The sequence below is a fragment of the Artibeus jamaicensis genome, unplaced genomic scaffold (assembly GCF_021234435.1).
Source record: "Artibeus jamaicensis isolate MK-2021 breed Jamaican fruit bat unplaced genomic scaffold, CSHL_Jam_final contig_465, whole genome shotgun sequence".
Classification (NCBI taxonomy): Eukaryota; Metazoa; Chordata; class Mammalia; order Chiroptera; family Phyllostomidae; genus Artibeus; species Artibeus jamaicensis.
The window spans coordinates 321,139-334,921 of NW_026521843.1; the positions used below are offsets into that span (position 1 = coordinate 321,139).

The following is a 13,783-nucleotide window of genomic DNA, read 5'->3' on the forward strand; positions in this document are numbered from 1 at the left end:
ACGAAGGTCCGCCTCAGACCCACCCTCGGGACACCGAGCCCGTGGTGAGTCGGGGCGGTCCCAGCACTAAAATTGTCGTGGCCCTGTCACGGGGTAGATGCAGGCCAGCTCCCGCCTGTGTGTTCTAGAGACACTGGGGCTGTCCCTGCACTTGCAGAGACCAGAGCAGGCAGGGTCTTCTCGGCCTTGTGGTTCCTTCCCGCAGAAGGAGGTATGAATGGTAAGACTGGTGAAAATCACTTTTTACATTTTTCTTTGAGAGAGGGGAGCCCACACCGTTCAACTGATCCTCACCGACTCCTCTGTGAGATGCAGGCCTTCTAGTGCCTTAGGGCACCTCACCCCTAAACGCAGAGCGTGGGTTCTGAGGTGCAGGCTCTGGGTCCGTGTGGGCCCCAAACTCTCTGTTCACTCACACGACCCTCTGTCTCCTCGCTTGTGCAAAGGCTCAGATGGCCGACGACTCCCGGCCACGTGGGCCTTTGCTCACAGCAGCCAGAGTCTTGTAGGAGAGACTGAGACGTGAATCGAGTATTCCCGGCTGTCTGGGCTCGGGGGAGGGGCTGGTTTCTGTGACATGGTCGCTCCCAGGGTGGCCAGTGTCCGGGGACCGGTGGAGACACTACCAGCCGTCAGCATCCCGAAATCCTTGCTCTGTGCCCCCTCTGCTGCGTGGCGGTCAGTCCCGAAAGGTGACTGAAGGTCGAGGAAGGGGCTGCAGACTCTGGATGTGCTGGCTGTGCACTCACCCCGGGGAGGCAGGGCGGGGGCCTCGGGTCTGAAGGGCGGTGGGACCGAGCCGTCCTGCCCGGTCTCACCGAGCACCGCGATTCCACTGCCTCTTTGCGGTCGTGTCTTGAACGTCCCGTCTGTCGCCCATCAGGGGCCCTTCGGGAAGCTGAAGTGCCCGAGGTGCTGTTGTCCCCTTCACAGGTGGTTTCAGGAGAGCACCCCACAGTCTGGGGCCTCTTCTGTTCTCTGTGGGGCCGCTCCCTTCCCCGAACCTGCAAGCATGGCAGTGCACCAGCCCACCGGTGAGCCCAGGGAAGGAGGCGTTGGTCTGGCACTCTCAATTCTGAAGCAGGACGCGTGGCGCCCTGGCTGGTACGGCTCAGGCCTGGACTGAATCCGTGGCAGCTGGGGGGTGGGCCCAGTGTGGGTCTGGACGCCTCTGAGGGGCAGGTCTGAGGGATTTGCTGGCGGGGCGGGCGGGGGCAGGGGGCAGGGAGGGGGCAGATCCAAAGGCACCCGGCTGCCCGAGCTGAGACAGCACGGTAGGTGCCGCGTACCAAGGTGGACGGTCAGGGGGTGTTCTCGTGATGTTTTCATTTTTCTTGCTGTTGTTGAATGGCAAAGGCCAACATTTAGTTTTAGGTTTTTGTTTTTCAATTACACAGTTGACGGCCCATTCATTTTGTCAATACCGGCTGCTTCCAGATCCCGGCTGCAGTAGATGACGCTGCAGTGAACACGGGTGCACACGTGTTTTTGAATTGGTGTCTCGTTTTCTGTGGAAAACACCCAGAAGTGGAACCGCTTCGTCACGTGGGCAGCTCTGCTTTTGCTTTTCTCAGGGAGCCCCGCACTGCTCTCCACGGCGGCTGCACCGTCTGCACTCCCACCGCCAGGGCGCCAGGCCCCCTTCCTCCGCGTCCGCACCCGCTGCTGCGGACCCACTGCTACTAGAGCTGTTCTGACGGGCGGGAGGCGGCATCTCACTGTGGTTGTAATTGCATCGCTCAGTGACCCCTGACCTTGAGCACCGCTCATGTGTCTGTCCAGGTGCTACGCCCGTGGTTCTTTATGAAATTCAAATAAAGGATGACAAGTAATTTTTCTAACTGCTTGCAAAGCCCTGAAGAAAATCATGAAAGATACTAAGTTCCAATGAGAGTTTACTGAGCGCGAGCCCTGCTGGGTGGGGGCCTCGGGTGGGGCTGAGTCGGCACCGACTGTCACACGGGCTGCAGGCTGATGCCTTCATTCCGGGGGACCCACAGCGCCGGCTCTCGGGGTGCAGAGCAGACAGCGGTCTGGGGAGCGGCCTGAATCAGGCAAGTCCATGCTCACGTACCTCAGTCCTCTGTTTTCTTAGAAGAAACGGAATGTTCTCCAACACAGGGCGGTGCTTTTATAAAAAGGTTTTTGTTGTTTCATTTTGTCATTTTGCAAGTAGATCAACCAGCATGAGAGTGTTGTGGGCACTTGGCGTCAGCAAGCCTGTGACTGGCTCTCGCATCAGGAAGCTTCCGGAAGCTTCTGGCATGCCTGACAGAAGGCGTGGATGTAGGAGGTGTTGGTGCCCACGTGAGTCTGAGCGGTGCCCCACAGGGCACACCCCTAGGGACAGTGGCACCCTGGCCCGGGCACGGCCCCCAGCCCAGGGGCTTCACTGCAACAAGGAAGCTTTTGGAGAGCAAACTCCACAGAAAACAGAACAATATGCACATCTGAGCTGGGATGACGAGGCTGACACGTGGGCTCCAGACCCCAGCGTCTGGCCTGAGGAGCACACCTGCCGTCTGCTCAGGGACCCAGGGCCGACCTGGCATCTCCACTCACGTCACTGCTGGACTGTCTGCCGGCCGCGCTGTCTCAGCCACACACACCTGGTGTGGGGCACGCTAACCCCCCACCTTCCACTTGAGAGTGTGCGTTCCTCGCACACACGCTGGCACGGCCGGCACAGCACAGCGCCACTGAGCGGAATCGGCAGGTACACTTGTTGAGCCTCTTTCCTCGCTCTCCATCGAGATGTGATAGCTGTGCCTCCTCTCGGGATGACAAGAGGCCAGTGAAGACCACACTCTGTCCCCAGCCTGCCGAGGGGGTCCATGTGGGGCAGTCGGGAGACAGACACGGCCCCGCAGAGGAGCAGCAGGACCGTCGCACAGCTTCTGTTTCGTTCGTGCTGAGTGAGCCGTCACTGCCGTGCGCCAAGGGTCCCTGGGCCCCCGCCCAGCACCTTCGCTTCTGTTTCCATGCCGACGGCACGGGACCCTCTCACATTCCAAAACCTTTCCTTTGCAATGCTGTTAGACATGGCCGGGGGGCCCTGGGTTTCAGAAGACACGTGAGCGGTAACCCGCCGTTGGTTAAAAACCAGCAGCACCGTGACCCCGCTCTGCATGTGCCTCAGAAAGCAACTCCGCGGTGATGGGGAAGCCACTGGAGCAGCAGGGCAATGGAGACAGTTTCCTTCTCGGCCCAGCGACTCGGACCTGCAGGTGCGTGCGCGTGTGGTCGGTCGATGACGCCGTCAGCAAGAGCCGGGGCTTCCCTGCGCCCAGGGCCTCCTTTGAGTGTGGGCAAGTCCGTCAGTGCCCACGCAGCCGAGATGAGGCTTTTCGGAAAAGCCCGTTCTCTGTCACAAAAAAGGTCCGCAGGCTGCTCTCCGATCACGTGTCCCGGGGGGAAATCCCAAGCAACAGGAGTACAAAGGAGTCCCTCCTGCTAAGTATCCGTGTGCCTACCACACCCGATGCAGGCGTGAAGTCCCCAGAACATTCGTAAACCGGACGAGCACCCGGGCCCCTCCTGACACCCGTTGGTCCTGTCACCCCTCGCAGCAGCTCCGATCTGAAGGCAGCTTGTCCTTGTGTGACCTCCCCTGCCCCCAGGTGCGGCCCCGAGGTCTCCTGCGTCTGTGAGAGCAGTGATGCTGCGCAGAGTGAGGCCCGGGACCCCGGGCTCCAGGGCAGCGACCTCCCACCCTGCGGGGCGAGAACGTTGACACGTGACACCTGTTTACTCGGGGACGCTGACTGCTTGTCCCTCAGACTGGCAATTTAAAAAGTGACAACAGCCAGCATCACAGCAGCCACCGGTGTGGACGAGTCAAAACTGCACCCATTTTTCGGTCGGATCAGCAGTGACGACGTGTGTGGCCTGCCGCAGCCTGCGGGTCGCTGCTCCGGGAGGCGGCGCTGAGGACACCGCTGCCGTTTGCCCCGGACTCGGCCCCGCTCCAAGGCCTCTCCTGAGTGAGGGCTGTGACGTGGTCTGCGGACTCCTGAGCTCAGCGGGCCGTGGAGGACGGTCACGGTCCATGGGCCACCCACGCAAAGCCCTGCAGGCAGCTGGCGCTGGTCTGGGAGTGTCCCTCTGCCCAGGGGCTGGCCCGTCGCCACAGCCCCGTGTCCTGTGTGCAGCGCTGACGTGAGTGCCCAGGAGACCAGTGCGTGTGGACCGTGGCCATGTGCGCACGTGACCTGTGGCCACTTCCACGCCAGCGCGGTCAAGTCCCGGCTCCGACCATCATCGCCGCAGGAATGGGCCGAGTTTGGGCCTGACACCCACCCTTGTGGCTTCCTGTGGGTCACCTGGGCAGGACACTGCTCCTGAGGACAGGTTCGTGGGCTGGTCACGCACCCCGGCTCCGCATGTGTGGCTCAGGGCCACCCGGTGGGCGACACAGGGGTCTCGTGAAGAAACAAGGGCCCCAGACTTCTGTTGTCAAAGTGACCCTGGAAGTGGTGGGGACGCGCCACCTCACGCTATCACCGCTGCACCCACGGAGGCCACCGGCCGCCCTGGGCAGGCAGCAGGTGCGGGGCTCAGAGTCCCGGCGACTCCGGAGCAGCCCGTTCACTTCCTAACGAGTGCTCCACTAACGGTGTTCACAGTTCTTACGACCCGAAGGCAGGAGGGGCGCTGGGCAACGCGGCTCACGACGTCCCTGCGGAGCCCCTGCTCTGGCTCCTTTTCCTTGGGAAACCTTGTCATTCCTCTTCTGGGTCTGCGGCTCCACTTTCAGAAAATGCGGTCACAACAGTTAAAGGGCCAGAGTCGGCTCTTCAGCGGACGGGACCCTGGGCGGAGGCCGCGTCCCCGTCGGGAGTCCTGTGCAGCTCCACCGGGCTGGGTCCGCCTCGGGCCCAAGGCGGGAGCAGCCCCGTGAGGCCCCCCCGGGAACCAGGCCGGCCCCTCGGCCCCACGGCCCCGGCCCCGTCTCTCCAGTTCCCTGCACTGGGTGTAGGGCTTTGGGGGGGGCCACAGTGCATGGAGACCAGACCCCACTAATGACGCCTTGTGACCTTGACGACAGGACAGACACGGTAACTCTTGTTCACGCCCCGGTGTCAGGACTCCAGTCCCTGCTTCAGACTCAGAGAGTCTGCTTGGAGGGTAGCAGTGACCTTGACCGTGGACACACCCAGGACTCCAGTCCTGACTGAAGTCTTCCGGGTGCCTCAGTGGGTGCCGTGCTGGGGCAGCCTCTGCCCCGGGGTCGGGAAGGACGGCCGGCTTCCCGGCAGCGGCGGAAGCGAGGACGGCGTCAGGTACCTCGCCAGGGCAAGCGAGGCCAAGGAAACTGCCTGAATCCAAAATTCGGAGGTCTCCTCACCCACCCGGCCCGAGTCTCCCCCAGCCCCGCCCCCAGTTCCATCCCCTCCTGTGGTTCTAGCCCTCACCATCCGGGCCTCCACCCCCTGCAAGGCCCCCTGTGGGCGTGTCTACCCCTCCCCCCACCCCGTGGTGCGGTCACCTGCTGTCCCAGAGCCACCGCGGAGCCACCTTCCAACCCAAGCTCTGTGTCCCTCCGTTCCTCTGAGAGAAATCACAGCTCTGCTCAGCTGTAAGGGCGCCTGTCTGATCGGGCAGCGCTGTTCTTCCCCGGTGTGCGGCGGGCACAGCCCTGCTTCAGCAGGGGGCTCGGCATGTCCCGTCCCTGTCCCCAGGCACCGAGTCCCACCCTCCCTCCTGTCTCCACAGCCTGGCTGTGGTGGAAACACGAATCCTGCCTCTCGGAGCCCCTCTTGTGCCTCAGCTGAGCTGTGGAGGGGAGGGTCCCTCGATGTCCTACACGGGACTGGCCTTCCTTCGAGGTGACTGCTGTCCCCACCCTGGCCACCTGGCCCTCCTGCGGAATCAGCGCCACCTTCAGGGCAGAGGCCACCTCCCTTGTCCTGGGCTCCCTGGGGGTCACGTGCCTCCCGAGGCCTTTGTCTCCCGTCACTTCTGCTCTGCATTACAGTGGCCTGTGCACAGTGGCTCCTGCGCCCCCAGTGGCCTCACTGGGCGTCTCGCTCCGAGACGGGAGGAGGGTGAGTTCTGATGGGAAACCATGGGTAACATTTCCAGCATTCTCACTAAGTCTGGAGGGAACTCCAGGTTCCCGGGTCCCTTCCCCACCACCCACCCCTACACGGAGTCGGGCAGCCAGACCCCAGGCCCCTCCCTGCCTTGTGGGGACCTGAGGACACCACCGCACCCTGGGGTGTCCCAAGGCCCAGAACTCAGCCCTGCCCCTCCTCCTGCCCTACCGGCCACTTGGCTCACACTCCTCTTCCCAAACCTCCGTCTGTCATTCCAAGCCCCAAACACCCCTTGTGCTTGGGGGCAAGGCCCAGGGTCGTCTGTCTCCATGTGTCCCGGCTCCCGACAAAGGGCCCAGCATGGTGGGAGGGGCCTGTGGTCGGCACAGCCCTGGAATCCAGGAGCCTGGTCCCCTTCAGAGCCAGTCATCACCGGACCAGACACACTGGCGACCAGAACTGGCCCAGTAAAAGGTCCCACTGCAGGGAACTCTAAGCAGATTCTGATTCAGGCTGATGCCTCACAGTGTATCAGCTATACAAGCGTAATGTCCCCGGGCCAGCTGGGCCAACTCCCCCAAACGTCAGTTGCCTCCAGAGGGTCCTTTCTAACCCAGGTCTCCGGGCCTGTGCTAACACTGTGGAGTGTCATCGGCCTCTGTAGGGGCGCACTGTCCTCGTGAGTGACCCCGGAAGGAGGGAAGAAGGAAGAAGATGACTTGCTATGAAACCCGAGATCCCGTGGGAGATGGAGAAGTTCAGCGAACGGCACCGCCGGCCGCCAGCAGAAGACAGAAGAGCCGATACGCCTCCGGAGACAGGCCGAGGGCCCGACACTGCAGCGGGGGCCTCCCGTCCCCAAGCCCCGACCGGCGGGTCGCCCTCCGGAAGGCGAGTCCTCCTGTTTCATTGAATCTGCCGCAGGGAGCCCGGCTGACGAAGCTGCGGGGGTTCCGGGTGCGTTTCCGTGACGCACGCCCCACACACGGTGCTGCGCGCTCGCCGCCCAGGCCACATCTCCTCCCGTCACCGTCTGTCATGGGTGTTGAGCTCAGAGAAGCGGGGAGGAAAGTGAGGGTGTCGGGGTTGACTTCAGCGGGTCTCCCCACAACGCCTGCGCTTTCTTTCTTCCCAATGAGTAAGTAGCCAGAGGCTCAGCCTCGTCCCTGCCCAGCTCCCGGCGCCTGGTGTAGACGGCGGCGCCCTGGACATCTCGTCACCACGGAGACGGGGGCGGAGCCTCTCCAGCTCGGCCACTTGAGTGGGCGTCGGAGCGCAGAGCCGGCTTATAAGGAGGGCAGCCTGGCGCCAGCACCACCGAGGGTCACGGTTCAGAGCAGCCCCGGCCACAGGAGCTCCTGGGCCTCACGCTCCCCTCTGTGCCTCAGGGGAGGAGAAACGTCCAGGTTATAAAACGTGCGTTTTCCATTTCTGGAAGAAATTGGCCCTTGGAACTTGTAACCCGGTCCGGGGGAGGCCAACAGGGGAGCGTCTCTGACCACGGCTGGCTGACGGGCGTTCTCCACCACCCCACCATGACGTCCGCCAGGTAAAGATGCCTCTTTATCCAGCTCCTTCTGTCAGAAGCAGTGACGGGCCGAGATCAGGAAGGCACAGTTGGGAAGTAGAAAGGGTTGATCTTGAACCGTGTGCTTTGTACAGCAGTGGTCTCAGTTCAAGGTCATGCTGTGAGCAGGGGAAAGGATGCTGTGAGAAATTCCGGTGCGCACAGGACTTTCACTTAGCACTGTTGCGAAGGCCCCCTGGGTCCTGGTGTGAGTCATTTTTCCTGCATTGGCGTGCTGTGGGGGCCGGATTTGTGCCGCTCCCACACTCACTCCCAGGGACGCCTCACAACTGGACGTCAGCGTGACACAGCATCGGGCTGTTGCCCGGCTGGTCGGCCGACTGCAGCGGCCGAATTTGCCAGATTCATCCTCAAATGATTAGGGCGCGTGAGGCCACTCAGCACCTTGGCCCCAGGGGACAGTCTCCCCAGCTCAGAAAGCAGGGCAGGGTCTAGCGCAGCCCAACGCCAGCCTCTGGGCCTCCGTCACCTCAGCGGGGCGACCCGGGGTGCTGAGTGTGCATCTCGCCTTTCACCCCGACTCAGGGTGCGAGCACTGGCCATCCTGGGCGTCATCCTGGTTGTGGCCGGCAGCCAAGTTTTCTTCCCGTTCCTGAGAGTCAAGGACCTTTGGGGTAAGTGACGGGTGTGGCCTCTGGACCGGGTCCTGTCCCTGTCTCGGCTCTGGCCCAGAAAGCCCACAGGTGGCTCGGGGAGGCAGGCAGGAGCCCTCGTTCTGTCCTCTGCTTTCCCAGAAAAGGATGAAAATACAACTCTTTCTTAAAAAGAGCGGGTTTTCCTGTGAAAACACAACAGGGCAGGTTGGTTTTACCTGCTCGGGCACCTGGAGAAGAAAAGGGTCTCCTCCCGAGTGGGGGTTTGTTCCTTTGCTACAAAGCCCCCGTTCACTGAATAATTCTGTGATGTATTTTGTGAGAACTGGTGTTACAAGGCCAAACCTTGTAGAAAGCTATCCAGATGCAGAAAAATCACACCCAAACTCCGCTTTCGGTGTGCTAAGTAAATAAGAAGAAGGCACTTCCCAAGCCCCGGGGGGGACGGACTGACCCCGGCAGAGTCCTGGGGCTTGTGTGGCAGGCTCCCTCCAGCTGCCGGGTTCTGGGATGCTAGCTCTGCCCCGAGGGGCATCCAGCCTCTCTGGGCTCGGGGGCCGACACAGATGGGCACCAGCTCTCCCCGGGGACCACAGGCAACCTAACCGTCCCCAGGGCCTGGCGGCCGCAGCTCAGCCACACCCACACCCAACTGTGCCTCCCGCTGGGAGCCAGGTTCCCAGTCTTGCTGTGCCCGGGGCCGCGGGGTCTCGGACGGAGCTCCGGCAGGTGCGCTCCCTGAGCAAGTGCAGTGCTGTCTGCAGCGTCAGGGCCTGCGAGGCGGGTGCCGAGGTGGCACCGAGCAGGTGGGCCCTGGTCCTGCCAGCTGCTACCTGGGGCACTTTGGGTCCTTCCCTCACCTCACTCGTGAGCCGCACAACTGCGTCATCGTCATTACCCGGGAGCCCCAACAGGTGCGGCACTGGAGCCCAGGTCACCACCTGGCCAACCGCAGGAAAACAGGAAACGGAGTCTCGTGTTGTAGCAGCTCAGGAACAGTGGTCCGGCCCCCACAGAAAGTCCTTCCAGTGCCTGGCATGTGACGAGTGTTCTGCAAACGTTCTGTGAATTGACTCATTTGTCCCTGTGTTGTTCTTCATGGGGCTCCTGGTCGCATGAACCACAGTAACAAAAGTGGGAAGTCACGCAGCGAGTTTCAGAAACCCTTGCGCAGAGAGCGATTCGGCAGAATAAACCTGTCTGCACCTGTGTTTAGTTTTGGAAATCCAGGTGTTTTCTAAAGCCTGGAAGTGCGGCGTTGACAGCATCGCTAAAGCAGTTTCCTGTTCTTTCCCGTCTGAGGGGCGTGACTTTTCCCCTTGAACTTTCACTGCCTGCGTGGTAGTTGCCCGAAACAGGGTCCGATAGAAACGCCGCACTTTGCTCCGGATCTTGTTGTTAGCTGGGGTGTTGGAAGCTGGCTTATCACTTGTTTACTTTGTAAATTACCTCACAGTGTTTCCGTCTTACATCTTTTAATGTAAAAGGTTTTTTTCCAGTTGACAACAAGCCAACAAAAGCTTTGAAACAAAATAATCACTCACTGGAGAACTTTCTTTGAAACACAATTTGTATCCGTCCGATTTCACTGCCACCGGAATTTGAGTGGCCACACCCTTGCTTTCGTGTGAGTTTGGGTTGGGAGGTGCTCACAGACCTTGGGCGGCAAACTAACGGCCAGCTCCCTGTGTGCGCGCAGAGCCAGCGGCCCCGGGGCAGCAGGGCTGGGACCTCACCGGGCCCTGGGCTGCCCGCCCCAGTGGGCCACTCGCCTGGGTCACAGCTCAGAGAGCAGCCCTGGGACCCTCCGAGGCGGCAGAGCTGTGGTTAAGCCGCTGCCACCTCCCAGGTCCATGGTGAGTCTGAAAAGCATTGGCAGACGACCCTTCTCAAAGCCCCTGAATGGATTTACTGTGGAAACCACAGGCCTCCGTCACCACCCAGACGGCGCGCGTCTGGGGTCTGTGCCAAGTCCAGACCTGCGTGCAGGTCTCTTTGTGAGTGTGGCCATCATTCCACAGGGGACCCCAGGGACCTGCCCGTGCTCCGAGTTCTGGAGGAGAGCCGGCTCCTGGTGGACAGCGCCATCTACGGCACCCTGGAAAGGTACCACGTGCCCAGGGGATGTGTGCGGTGCCCCCAGTCCTGGTCCTGTGGCAGTCTTCACACGGTTACCAATTTTACCTTCATGATGCCCCCCAAGGCTGGGCCCAGGGCCTCCGCTTCACAGACTCTGAGCTCATGGGCTAATTCACTTACCACCATCGTGTGGAAGCTGCTGGAAGAACCGGTGGCCAGGGTCCAAGTCCTTCAGTAGCGAAACCCCATGACCCCCCAGGGCTGACCCCCAGGGTTGGGAAGACAAGGGCGGGAGCCCTGAGGCTGACGCTGAGTGGGTTCCTCTCCCGAGAATCAGCAGCAACGTGGGGAGGAAGGGCCCCGGGGGACGCCAGTGACCCGTGTTGGCCCTGGGGGTAAACTCACCCTTCCCGCCCCTAAAACGGGGGTCGCACACCCTTGTTTAACCTGTGCAGCCGCAGTCAGGGCTCAGAGCAAGATGCACTCAGCGGTTCGTGAGCAAACCTGCAGCTGAGCAGCAGGTGCCGCCTCGCTGGAGCTCTGGGGGTCGGCCCACTGTGAGCGCCCAGGGTACAAACAGCACCAGGCGGCAGCTGGCTCATCCCAATGTCTGCTGTTACAGCCAGAAAAACTCCCACTGTCCACACTGACTGCAAACTTGCCTTCACGTAGGTCCCGACATGGGAAAAGGCGTTTGGCACGAGCTCACAGCTGCTACCCCTCGGAAAGCTGGGAGGAGGTGGGGGCGAACAGCCGGCGGGGGGGGGGGGTCTCGTCGCTGTCCGGTCTCCACCCATGAGAACTGGACCCTCCTGAGATGAGGGCCCCACTCGGTCGGTGCTGGGCTCCCAGCTGCAGCCCAGCGTCCAGCTGGGTTTTAGGAGGAAGCTTATCTTACACAGTGGTCAGGGAGTCAGATGGGCTCAGAGAGGAGCTGGTAGGCGGCAGACGTGGGCCACTGCCTTTGTCACTGGACACTGACCGACCACCTGTCTGTGTCTAGTGATCCTGGACTGAGGACCCCCACAAACTCTTCCCCACGGTGCCTGGCACCCAGAAGCTTCTCCATCAATGTCTGCTTTGTGGACTGGTGGTTAGTTGCCAAATTACCATAAAAGAATAACAAATTCTATACTTCCCCTTTGTGCCGTAGAAACCTCAAGAAAAGGGAGATCATGTCTCCATCTCAGCTCCTTTCTGCTTCCAAACTCCCGGAGCCGACCAGCCAGGCCATTTCCCGCGCAGCGGAGATCATGGAGACCTCGGTGCAGGCGATGCAGCGGCAGGCTGGCCTGGGACGGGCACGGCTTCTGACAGGTCAGTGCGGAGGGCGGCCTGTCCGTCTGCAGCAGCAGCTGGTGGGGGGCAGGGACCTCGTGCAGGGGCCGCAGGGTGTCACCGGGAGCGTTTCCCACAGGTCAGCCAGAAGGTGTGGCTCCCATTCACTCACAAGACGAAAGCAGCAGTTGATAAAACACAGTATTTTTTAAATTAATCGGAGAATGAACTCTCTCTGCTATTCCAATTGGATTTGGAGAACTAGCTCAAAATCAATTTGTTGAATAAATAGGAATAGAATTGGCAAAAAAAAAATCAACCCACCAAAAACCGAGAGACTCTTTTAGGGGGCCCTGATCCAGACCAGGTACAAGGGAACAAAAGGAAGGTTTGGTGGACGGACACGTGGCCTTTGGTGACCGTGGCCAAGGCAGGGTCTCGGGGGGGAGGGAGAGTGCCACGCGCTCCTGTGTCCCAAGCGTCTCGTGGCCAGATGCGGCTGTGCCAGGTGACAAGTGGCACCGCTCGGAGCTCTCAGGACGGCTTTCCTGAAAGATCACGAGGGACACAGACTTTGAAAGCCCGTGTCCCGGGTGCGAGGAAGCAGGGGTGGGGTGGGGGACAGGAGGGCGGTGTGGGCCGACGCCGGGCCCCGCAGGGCACTGACCCCGAAGGGTCTCGGCAGACGCGCTGCCCGCAGACGTGCTGAGCGTGATCGCGAACGCGTCGGGCTGCCTGGCCCACATGCTGCCCCCCCGCTGTCCGGACTCCTGCCTGGCGGACAAGTACAGGCTCATCACGGGCGCCTGCAACAACAGGTACTTCCTTCCGCCTCCTGGCCACCTCCGGCCGGCTGGGCGTGCACGTGACCGGGGGTTTGTGACCCTTTCCCGGCCTCTGACTCCTGGTCTGGGCCACTCACCCTTCTGTGCACCTGTCTGCAGGGCCTGCCGGCTACCCAACACCAAGACGGGGGTGGGGCGGGGGGCAGGGCCTCCGGCTCAGCGCGTCCCAAGGGGGCTGAGGACAGTCACGTGCAGAGCGATTCAACACAGCGCCAAGTGACAGGGAGAGGGCAGAGCAGAGTGACAGACGGAGTCAGCGGGACTCAGGGCGCTGCGCAGGGGAACTGAGCCCAGGGTCACGAGGGGACGGTGGGCTCCTCAGGCTCCTGACGGGCGCAGCTGGGCTCCCAGCCTGAGGACCTGCCCGGCCCAGGGGCTGAAAGGGACAGACACAGAGCAACACGGGGCAGAAAGTTTCTGTCCTGGGCAACCTCAAACCCTTGAATTCATAAAGAAAATGGTAAGCCCTGAGACCAAAATTTGGTATGAGCATTTAAGTTACAGGCAAGACCCCCAGCTCTACCTGGGTTTGGGATATAGTTTGCTGTGTATACATAATTTGGCTCGTAGGTAATCCTTTATTTGCCCAGAAATTGTCAAAATCCAAATTAAATGTCGGACCGTCATGGAAACACACTGCGAGTGAGTGTGCACACTCACCCGGTGACCGACCAGAGGATTCTGTTCTCGTGTGCATTTGCGTTAAAGTCGCACCCCCTTTTTTCTCATCTGCGTTTTGACTGAATCCACGACACCGTCCAGCACAGGAGACGCCGTGGGCATCCTGGGAATGAAACTTCTTAGCACGACCACCTCCGTTCTGGAAATATCTGCATTTAAACTGAAACCGCTCGGAGCAAGGTTGGACCGTGTGCTGCCAGAGTGCGAGCTGGGCCTCGTCTACTCGTTTTCTTTGTTCCTGCCTGTGCCCCTACTTTCCGGGCCCCATGGAGGCTCAGTGGTGTTTTGTCTGAGATTCGGGGGTGCAGGGCCTCGGCGGGGCTTCCCGGGTGAGGGAAGGCACAGGGCCACCACGCAGAGACGGGGCACTTGCCAAGAGGGGAGCAGGAGGGGACGCGGCTCTCGGCCGCTGCGGCGAAACGGGCAGGTCCGCAAACGCCGCCGCCTCAGCAGTTACAGGAGGACTCGGTACTTTGAATTGGGTGAAACAGCACCTCCCCGAGCAGCACTTGGTTGAGGTCTGGCAGAGGCGAGCCGGCTGCGACGGGGCTGCACACGGCGTCCCGGCGCCCCCTCTTCCCATGCCGAGGGTGCGGTGCACAGAGGCCGTCTGTCCGTCCACATGCTTGCTGCTGGGCCGCACCGGTGAGCTGGGGCCCAGTGAGGGGTGACTGACAGACT

The 13,783-nt window shown here is 61.3% G+C and overlaps 1 protein-coding gene across 1 annotated transcript in view; it reads left to right on the plus strand.

Annotated features, from left to right (window-relative positions):
- The first annotated feature begins 3,156 nt into the window (after window positions 1–3,156).
- Window positions 3,157–13,783, plus strand: part of TPO (thyroid peroxidase) — a 28,393-nt gene continuing 17,766 nt past the window's right edge. The window contains exons 1-6 of the mRNA XM_053666987.1: window positions 3,157–3,509; window positions 3,621–3,736; window positions 8,022–8,240; window positions 10,241–10,325; window positions 11,452–11,615; window positions 12,262–12,394. Coding sequence (XP_053522962.1) covers window positions 3,157–3,509; window positions 3,621–3,736; window positions 8,022–8,240; window positions 10,241–10,325; window positions 11,452–11,615; window positions 12,262–12,394 — 1,070 coding nt within the window. The remainder of the gene's footprint in view (window positions 3,510–3,620; window positions 3,737–8,021; window positions 8,241–10,240; window positions 10,326–11,451; window positions 11,616–12,261; window positions 12,395–13,783) is intronic.